Source organism: Marmota monax, unplaced genomic scaffold, assembly GCF_021218885.2.
Source record: "Marmota monax isolate L192 unplaced genomic scaffold, Marmota_monax_Labrador192_F-V1.1 WCK01_AAM20220418_F8-fsc00016, whole genome shotgun sequence".
NCBI lineage: Eukaryota > Metazoa > Chordata > Mammalia > Rodentia > Sciuridae > Marmota > Marmota monax.
Genome location: NW_026695209.1, coordinates 2,124,318 through 2,134,946, shown reverse-complemented (window position 1 = coordinate 2,134,946; position 10,629 = coordinate 2,124,318). Strand labels below are relative to the sequence as shown.

General features: G+C 33.8%; 1 protein-coding gene and 1 non-coding gene across 2 annotated transcripts; both read right to left on the bottom strand.

The window, feature by feature from the left end:
* Positions 1-477: 477 nt before the first annotated feature.
* Positions 478-702, bottom strand: LOC124083716 (dolichyl-diphosphooligosaccharide--protein glycosyltransferase subunit 4-like). The gene has a single exon (XM_046430458.2). It carries the CDS (start codon positions 700-702, stop codon positions 589-591), a length of 114 nt encoding a protein of 37 aa, XP_046286414.1. The 3' UTR covers positions 478-588.
* Positions 703-8,764: 8,062 nt separating this feature from the next.
* LOC124083815 (U6 spliceosomal RNA) lies at positions 8,765-8,868 on the bottom strand. The gene has a single exon (XR_006848920.1). It is a non-coding gene; the product is annotated as a U6 spliceosomal RNA (small nuclear RNA).
* Between the last annotated feature and the right edge of the window lie 1,761 nt (positions 8,869-10,629).

Below are 10,629 nucleotides of genomic sequence, written 5' to 3'. Positions count from 1 at the left end.
ATTGTCTGTAAAATAAGGCATCCCCTTTCACCTGTATATATATATATATATATATATATATATATATATATATATATATGAGAAACATATATATATATATATTTGAGTAAGACTGTCACTAATATGGCATTATGTAAAAATGTGGATGTGTAACCGATGTGATTCTGCAATTTGTATTTGGGGTAAAAATGGGAGTTCATAACGCACTTGAATCAAATGTATGAAAGATGATATGTCATGTGCTTTGTAATGTTGTGAACAACCAATAAAAAAGACTCATATATATATATATATATATATATATATAGTATAATATATATTTTTTGTATAATATATGCATTTCATATTGGGTGTAGGAGAAGCAGTAGAAAAGCAGCCCCTATACTGGGTCCTATTCAGTGGCAGCTTCTTATTCCTTATGCTTAAGGAAGACTTTGAAGAAATAAAAGTTGTTTGGAAGAATCCAGGTGTAGTTGCTTTGCATGTTGTGATGGGTAGAAGGGATGAAGTGAAGTGTGAAGGCCACTCACACCCTCTATCTTGCCTCAGACTGTGTCCTGGAACCCTGGGGTGGAGAAAGCGCCACTTTCATTCCTGCTTCTGGGGGTTGTTGACGGTCATGTTGTGATAGAGAACCACAAGTAAGAAGACAGACACACCCACCTTGTTGGCGAAGATGGCAAGCTGCACGTCTGTGATCATCCTGACCATCTTGACTTGGCTCCGATGCTGCCTGCACACCAGCTGCAGGAGAGGTCTATATTTTAGAAGGTGACTAGAATCTCATTTGACTTGTTTCCTTTACTTCCAGTATTCCCACATTCCTCATCAAAAGCTAAAAACAGATGTGTTAAATTTTGCTTGTGAGTGCTTGGATTCCTAGTAGTGTTGCATAAAGTTCATAATATGACCATAATATTAATTTGTCACAATTTCAGCTGATATTCCTTATCTTAGCTTATGATATATATGTTCAATTCACTTACTTTATTTCTAAGCAAAGGATGTTTTCTGGTTACATATCTGCCCAAATGTGAACCCAGTACTTGACAAAAGAGCTGGATTGACTGGCATCCTCGTTACAGTAAAGCATACAGTTAGTACTGTGGGAATCCCTTTTGAGTTACTGAAATCAGAAAACTTAGAGGATTATGATAATGAAAAAATGAAACTAGGTAGAAGGTTATTAATTCATGGAGCAAAGTAAGACTCAAAGAACCTATAGTGATTGAAGAAATCTAGAAGAAAATAGGTAAGTCAATGAATGTCAACTTCAGCCAGAAATGTCATGAGTAGGACCTGAACCAAAGGTAAGGCTGACATCCAGTTGTATATTTCCTAATAAAAAAAATACTTTTCATAGTGAGATCAAAGATGCAGATAGATAGGTCTGGAAACCCACAGTTCCTGGAAAGCCATGAAAGCACAGAAACCATATTTCAACTTCACTGGTTCTAAGCTTGAATTTTTTCTTTTCAACCCAGAGAGAATGACCTTGACATACACATACCAAAATTTCAATTTACAAGGAAGGTTATACACAGACATATTATATTTTCCCATGGTAAAATGTAAATGAAATGCAAAATTAGAACCGTAAAATTTGTTGAGTACAATGGCAAAAACAAAGAAAGAAAAGCACCAGACCTCATTTCTGACAGTAGATAAGTCTATTTTGTAAACATGATAATTTTAGATTATCATGAAAGGTATAAATAAAATAAATTGGAGTCATGTGAGAGAAATTTAACCAAAAAAAGTAGGTTTTCTTTTTTATTTATTTATTGTTCTCCTCTAGAGTAAGCTGAAGAAGTGACATTTTACCTAAGACCTGAAAGATGAGGATGTTCAAACCATAACAGAATGCAAAGGAAGAATGCCCAGGCAGGAGAAATAAGAAAATCCTTACCTATACAGGTGTTGGTGTCATATTGTAACTTTCAGGATTTGGGAAAGACATTTAAGATATTGTTTTTTCTTGCTGTGGATTGACATTTCTGGCACTTCTAAGGGTAAATTTAAAAACAAATTCCATTTCTTTTCAGTTCACTACCACCATCTGCCTTTCTACTCCCCTTCTGCACACTAAACAAAACAGTATTAAAACATCGATTTGTCATTCACACAAAGGGAATTTACTGCCAAGACTGTACCTAGGATGGGTGCAGCAAGAGGCAAAAACCACTTACAGTGCTTGACAGTTTCCAAAACACAGATATCAACATTGACTTAAGATCTTTGAGCCAGCAGCAAGGAGTTCTGGTAGAGATGATTATGTGTTATCTTTGTGATTTATGTATGTGTTGACTTTAACGACGAGTGGTCTATGGCTTTCAAATCAGAGTTTCACTTTGGATCTATTTTTTAAAAATAATATAAATAGAGTTTAAAGTTGCTTGGAAATAACCTTTAGAATGCAATTTAAAAATAGTAAGTACAAAATAAATGTAAAACACTGTCAACCAATTCTTTAATAGATGGAAAAATAAATATTTAGGTGATATTGCATTTTTAAAAACAAAATGATCTGCAAGTTGAAGAGTATGAATAGCCCTGAAATGAAGAAAAATAGCTAGAAACTTTCATTCAGAGCATTACTTGTGACTCTTTATGTACTTTTAAGTAGTCTGATACTTGAAGACTTTTTTTGGAAAATAAGTGATGAAATATTTCAAAGGCTATATCAATGAATTACGAACATTCAGAAGGACAGATGAAAATCTTGGAATCTCCTACTGCTCTTTTATGACCATCTAAAGAAAAGTCATGCCAGCAGTAAGATGCTTCTTCATTAAGAGTTCAGAATACTTTTTCCCTGGAGTTTTTTCCTATTTATTTTCCTGTCTAGAAAATATGGCACTAAAATCCCTCCTCACCTTTGCATTTAAAGAAGGAATAAAGCTGCTGATCTTCTTTGCATGGTTGTGTGTTCAAACTTCAACCCAATTTAAAACCTATCACATTACCAAAAACATTTGAAACATTAGAATTTTAGGAATAGCACATATTTGCTAAAACACTGGGTATATTCTAGGGCAAGTGGTCATTGATTAGTTTTTAAAGAACATAAAATGCAAATCAACTTTTTGTAGAAACTTTTAGTGCTTGGAAAATATTCTGAAGACATTTTCCACTGAATCATTAAACAAAAGTATCTCATTGATCTCTAGATGAGTAGAATATATGACTTTAGAATTGAAACTGTCCAAATTCTAGAAAGTGTCAAACAAAGAGATTAGGACTATCTGGAAGTTAAAAATTTAGGTAGAAATATCAATATTTTAGCTAAATAAAAGCAAATTTAAAACAAATTAAAATAATACTGTATGATATTCTTTATTAAATAAACTTTCCTACTTATCAATTTGCTTTCCATATTTTATAAGAACTTATTCATATGATTAAATTCAGGTGTGTTTTAGCAGAAATGGCTCAGAATTCGGTCCACAGATGTGGTTTACAATCTCACCTTGATTACTAGCTAACTAATGCAGATTTTGAAATTTTTATGCAAACATGAGGTCTAGATGACTGCTAAGTTCCCTTGGACTTTTAAAGCCAGTGATTCTGAAACTGATGCTGATAAACAAAAATTCTGGGAATTTGGGTGGAGTGGAGTTGGATAGCATTGCATTTACATCTCTCTGCCTTGTGTCAGAGTGTTTCATTTTCATTACCATCTTTAGTGATAAAACACACAAATTAGTTTTGAACATAAATGTCATTAATAAATCATACATTTTAAACACTGGTGTAACCACTGAAAAACTAGCTAAAGGGCTTTGAAATTAGGAGAAGAAACATAGGTATGTTTTTCAACAGTGATAAAAAAATAAATAAAATCTAGTCTATCTAGAGACAAAAAAAAAAAATTCCAAAACAGATCATAGAAAAATTCTGGAAAGCACTGTTGGATGTAAAAAAAAAAAAAGAGGTAAAAAGAAAGAATAGGCAGCTTAAAAATTTTAGTTAAGTACTTCAAGAAGAAGGTACGATGTGCCTTGGGCTACAGAGAAAGCTGTTAGGACACCCGCTAATTTTTTTTTTTTTAAGAGAGAGAGAGAGAGGAGAATTTTAATATTTATTTTATTTTTTTTTTAGTTTTCGGCGGACACAACATCTTTGTTTGTATGTGGTCCTGAGGATCGAACCCGGGCCACACGCATGCCAGGTGACTGCCCTACAGCTTGAGCCACATCCCAACACCCACTAAATTTTACAACCTGTACCATCTGTGATTCAGAGGCTCCTGGAAGCAAGTTTACAATTTTTAAATAAATGATGGAGAATTCTGAGTTTTAAGGGGTTTTAGTTGCAAAATTTCACATTATCTTGTAATTTCTCACCCCTTTACATGTAGCAGCTGGTTCTTTCTTTTTTCAAAAAAAAAAAAATCAGAAATTTATTGGTTGCTCAAAACATTACATTGATCTTGACATATCATATATCATACATTTGATTCAAATGGGGTATGAATTCTTATTTTTCCACATGTACAGATTGCAGGATCGCATTGGTTATACAGCCATGTATACTAGTGTCTGTTGTATTCTGCTGCCCTTCCTATCCCCTTCCTATCCACTCTCCCCTCTCCTCCCCTCCCCTCCCTTCACCTCTTTCTACCCATCTACCCTAACTCATTTCTCTCTCTCTCTTTTTTTTTCCCTTTCCCCTCACAACCTCTTATATGTATTTTTGTATAACAATGCAGGTCTCCTTCCATCTCTGTGCAATTCCCCTTCTCTCTCCCATTCCCTCCCACCTCTCATCCCTGTTTGATGGTAATCTTCTTCTCATGCTCTTCCTCCCTGCTCTGTTTTGAGTCATGTCCCTTATATCAAAGAAGACATTCGGAATTTGTTTTTTAGGGATTGGCTGACTTCACTTAGCATAATCTGATCTAATGCTATCCATTTCCCTGCAAATGCCATGATTTTGTTATTTTTTTAGTGCTAATATTCCATTGTGTATATATGCCACATTATTTTTATACATTCATCTATGGAAGGGCATCTAGGTTGGTTCCACAGTCTAGCTATTGTGAATTGTGCAGCTGGTTATTTCTGAGAGGTTGAAGAGAGAGGATATGCCCAACCTTGCTTGAATGTGCAACCTACATGCCCTCTTTAGATTCTGCAGAAATACACAGGAGGATTTTCACTGTTGTTATTGCGATCTAGCCAGGAAATGGTGGAGACAGGATTTGGACTTTGACTCATTCCAGACCCCTTACTTTTAAGTACTTTGTGATTCCTAGTTTGTTGTGTTTGTATTTTGTGGTTGCCATATATTAGTAAATAGAACCAGAGGTTGTCAACTTTGATCAAATTATGCAAAGCAGAGCTTCATTAGAGTGTCTCTTGGATGAACTGTTCAAAGAAACCATGTTTCCTCTGGGTTTCATATTTAAGTTCCAGAACCTGTTGAGGAGATTTTTTTTTTCCCCTAATGAATGGTCAGAAAAACTTCTCTCTGTAGTGATAGTCTTCATTTTTTACCACAATGAGTAAATTTAGTTCTGTTAACATCCATAGTTAACACTTGGATACAAAGTAGTATATCACCCAACATCTTAATAATCCTAGAAGTTCTGACATCAATGAATTAGGGGTTCTTTTAAAATGAATTGAACTTCTTCAACATCATTCAGTAGTATCTTTATATCTCTCACATTGACCAATTAAGCCCAAATTCTTTGATTGATTTTTCAGCATCAAAAAATTCAAGCTCTTAAGAATAGATATTGAAACAATATTTTAGTTCTGCCTAGTAATAAATGTGTCACTATAACCTGTTTAAATTAACTCTTAACTCATGATCACTGCTTATCATTGCATTGTACAAACCAATACGTATCATTTGTCAACATTTAATTCTGGCCTTAGATCAAGTTTAGAATGAAAAGACATTTGGTTAAAAAAATCTGATTTCAAACACTAAACAAACCATGTAAATGATTTACTCAGGTATTACCAATAATTATTTTTATTGTAAAAACAACAAAATAATTTTAAAATATCAATATTTGTTAGGTCTTTTTAAACTTTAAAGTCCTTTCACATATTTTTTTTTTCATTAGTTTTTCAGAAATTCTGTTAGTAGCAGAAAAGATGTGATAATTTCAAAGTGCACCTGTGGGAAATGACAAGACAAGCATGCACATGGTAGGTGATTTTTTTTTTTCTCAGATTACTATAAGTTATCAACAGGCAGGGGTTTAAATTCAGAATCTCTGCTCCTTTATCTTTTTTTTTCCCCAAATAAAGACAGATTTATTGCTAGCAGCCATCAATAATTACACTGTGAATGGATTAAATATCCCATTAAAACGGATTGGATTAAAAACAGTATTCTAGCTACAAGAAACACACCTTAGATTCATAGACACAAATAGACTGAAAATGAGGATGTGGAGAAACTAGAATTGTCAGTTGATCTGTATGCAACCACTTGGGAAAACAGTTTGATATATTTTTTTAATATTTGTTTTTAATTAAATTATTTATTCTAATTCGTTATAGACAATGGCAGAATGCAATTCATTTCATATAACACATATGGAGCACAATTTTCCAAGTGACTGATGGTACAGAGTATTTTCACACCATTCGTGTGTCTTCATACATGTACTTAGGGTAATGATGTCTAACTCATTACACCATAAATCCTACCCCATTGCCTCCTTCCTTCCCCTCCCTCACCTTTGCCCTATCTAACATTCTTCCATTCCTCCCATGCTCCCCTCCTCATTATCATTATTAGTCATCTGCTCCTTCATCTTATGCTAACAACTGTTTTTGTGTTTTCAATACTTAGGAATTACCTCAGAAATCTAAAAGGTTAAAAACATAGACCATACCTTTAGTGCTCACCTCAAGGAAAAAAAAAAAAAAAAGATTGAAATTACTGTTGGTGTCAATATATGCCCTTTTGCAATTGAATTTTTCATTCATCTTTTAATGGATATTTTGTTCTTTTAGCAATGCTGCAATAAAAAAATTTGTTTCTATATTTTGAATGCTTCTTCTCTGTCTTTCTGAATCTGTCTGTCTGTCCTTCCTTTTTCCTCTCTGGCCCATTTTGTTGTCCATAATGTTTTTTTTTTTTTTTCTGTATCCTTACTTGGCCAAAGGGCAAAGGAGCTTTGAGATTCTTTTAAAAGGACACTAATCCTGTTCATGAGGGCTCCACCCCATGACCTCCTCCCCAAACCATCTTAATTTCTAATATTGTTGCTTTGGGGCTAGAAATTCAACATATGAATTTTGAGGAGACATGCACGTTTAGGCTAACCCCCCATTAAATTGTGAAATGCTTTCTTATCCACCCTAAAGTAAATGAAAAACTTCTTTTTCACAAAAAAACCCAAATGTATATTTCTCTAAGTTCAATTATTTCCCTTTATCTAATAGAAAACTTGGATGTAATTACGCATGTATCAATTTCTTTGCTCATTATTCTTTCTTGTCTCCCATTCTATCATCTGTGATCTTTTTAACTCAAAAATTTGAAGAGAACTATTCAGCTATTTTGTAGCATAATTACTAATTTGGATTTTTTTGACCATTTAATCAGACCATAAAGGATACCACAAAAGTAATGCCATACTCTCCTCATGCATTTTATTGTTTCGTGTTCTGTACTTATATTTCCAATTCATTCGTTGAAAATTCATTAAATTTCTGCATCTGACGATTTCAACTTCTTAAGTCAATAATGGTCTAATTGCAGTGTTTGTAGTTTTTGTGGATGTTATTTATGGACACAGAGCTTTTATTTTCATGGGAATTTTAGATTGCCAGTTTTGCCAGACTTCATCCCTGAGAATCATTTGAGACTTGTTTTGAGGACTCATCTCTCCAATGAGGATTTCCATTAGTTTTTGAAAGATAAATCAGAATTTTTACAATTTCAGGCCTATTTAAGTTAATTGGTTGGTTTGGGGTATTCCAGACACTTCAGTTACCTTAAAATCAGATTTCAACCTTCTCTGAAGTCAGGTTTTTCTCACCAATTATTATAGTGGACATATTTGTACCATTGGAACTGAGGCTGCAGTGAACAGGATTTTCATCTTCTCATTTTTCATATGTGAACATTTTTTTCACATTTCTGATTTTTCTGATGATGTCACCCTTCCAACAGTTTTAGCTGTACTCAGAAGCATCAGTTCCAACCTGGCTTAGTGAAAGTCCACGTCCTAACCACCTATTTACACCTCACCACAGTTATCGCATCTCCAAATTTATCTTAGTTAATCTTACGAAGATCTTAGTCCTTCTTTGTTTAGATGAAAAAATGCTCAAAGAAGAGATAGAAGGCCATTTGGTGAATTTTACAAAAGTAAAAATTCACAGAGTTGGATATGCAGTTTATTCAAATGTTCATGTTATCATATTCTGTTGTCACATACATACATGCATGTACAGAGACACACATATGATGATTCATATAATAAATACATAATAAAATGACCAACCATAAAGTAACATTGAATTTTACCATGAATATACTCAAGTATTCACAATCTTCCTTTTAGCATTAACATTTTAATACATCTTTGTTGGTATATGTTCTTTCATTTATGTGTTTCTCTGTCCAACCTATTTTTATTCACATAGATATGTTGCAATGTAAATAAAAAAGCATTATAATATTTTTACTACATGCTCTGATATGCTATTTTCATTTGTGGTTTTCCTCTGATGCGAGGTATACACATAATGAAAGCAAATCATGAGTACATTTGCAATTTTGACAAATGTATGAAATGTGGAACCTTATGAATTTGTATGTCATCCTTGTGTAGAGGCCATGCTAATTTTCTCTGTATCAATCAAATTTTAGTAATATGTTGTCTAGTCAATGTACCCATAGCCTTTCTCATTATGTAGTCTGGGGGTTTAATCCAGGGCCTTGTTTATGCTCAGATACAGTTTTTAGTTTCAATTTCTGTATTCTATTTGTTTCCAAATAGTTTTGAGATTCTTACTTTAACATATGAAACACATGCAGTGTCTTAACAATAGATTTTTTAAAAAAGCTTTAGAAAGGCTCAGATGTGATGGCATGTATTGTGCGAAGTCAGGGAAAAGGCTAAAATACATGTCACAATACTTGCACTTAAATAACTAGAAACATTACTATTCATAATTCACAGCAGAAAAATGAAAACCCTGGTAATGAGTTGGTGCTACAAAAGTCAGACAACCTCCCCTCAGAAAATAAAACATAATATGCAACTTTGTTTTGGTCTTTTTTTGAAAACTACTTGTGAGTAAAAATATGTCTAAGTATGTTAACGGTAGCAATCCTGTATTCATTCTTCAAAATAAAAAAGTTGCATTCCAAAGTGGAAGAATTTATACATATTTTAAAAAGAGCATGGGATTTCCACAAAAGAGAACATTTTGTGCAGTAGTATCATTTGACAGCATCCTTAGAGAATGTTTGGATGAGCACCTTGGGTATGGATCGCTAGGCTTCTTCACTGTTTTGGTAACCCTGGGTCTGACATCTGGGAGTCATAATGCATTTTTATTTTTGTACCAGTTCTCATAGCCATATTTTTCTCCTGCTTCACAAAAATGACTGGACCTCAATCTTGGCTACTGAGAAAATTTATCCTTGGTTTTGGCTAGGAAGCAAGACTTAGAAATTACTTAGAATTAGAAATTCTTAGAATGTGTCTTTGGGTCACATTCCTCAGGGTAAATATTCCCTCAATCACCAACTGTAGAAAAGGGGCTAAGATTGCTCATCAAATCTCATATTTTAATTTGTGTCAGTGTAAATTACTGAAGACCTTCAGGACCATAGCTTTATATGGGGAGTTCATCACTAAACTGTAGAAGACTAGATTGCATTAATAATTATAGGTAAATTCTTACTTTTCTATTGTAACCATAAGTTACCATAAACATAGCAGCTTAAAATATAAAAAAATTTATTGCTTCCCAGGTTCTGTAATCTAGAAATCTGGATTGGCTGGACTGGGTCCTGGGCTTGGGTTCCTCCTAGACCACAATCAGGTTGTTAGCAGGTCTGCATTCCTCACTGTGGGCCCTGGGGAAGAAATTACTTCCAAGTTCAATCAAGTTCATGGCCAAATTCAGTTTCTGTGGTTGTAAGGCTGAGTCCTACTTCCTTGCTGGCTATCAGCTGAGAACCAGCTTTGCTTCTAAAGGCTGAATATTTTATGCTAACTAGGTGAGACCTTTGACATTATGGTGCGATTTCCTTTCCTCTTTTAATCTCTCTGGTTTTCCCTTCCATTTTGGTATTGCCATGAAAATATTTCTGATATGCCTGGGCTACACTTCGATAAATTATGACTCTTGTGATTATTCTGTCATTTTTTCTTTTACTTCCCTATTCATATACCCAGTTGATTTGTATTCATGCATGCTGCTAACAAGCATTTTCACTACTCTATGGCATTCTATTACAAATATGCACTGAAAAATAGTTGCGTATTCTGTTGATAGTTACTTTATTTTGACATTTTCTTACTTTTCTCTACCACAACAAGACTATTGAGAAGCTCATGTTTATTTCCACCCTCAATATGTAATATTGAGTTACATATAGAAAAAGAATTATTGAATCAAATGCTTTTAGTTTGCACAT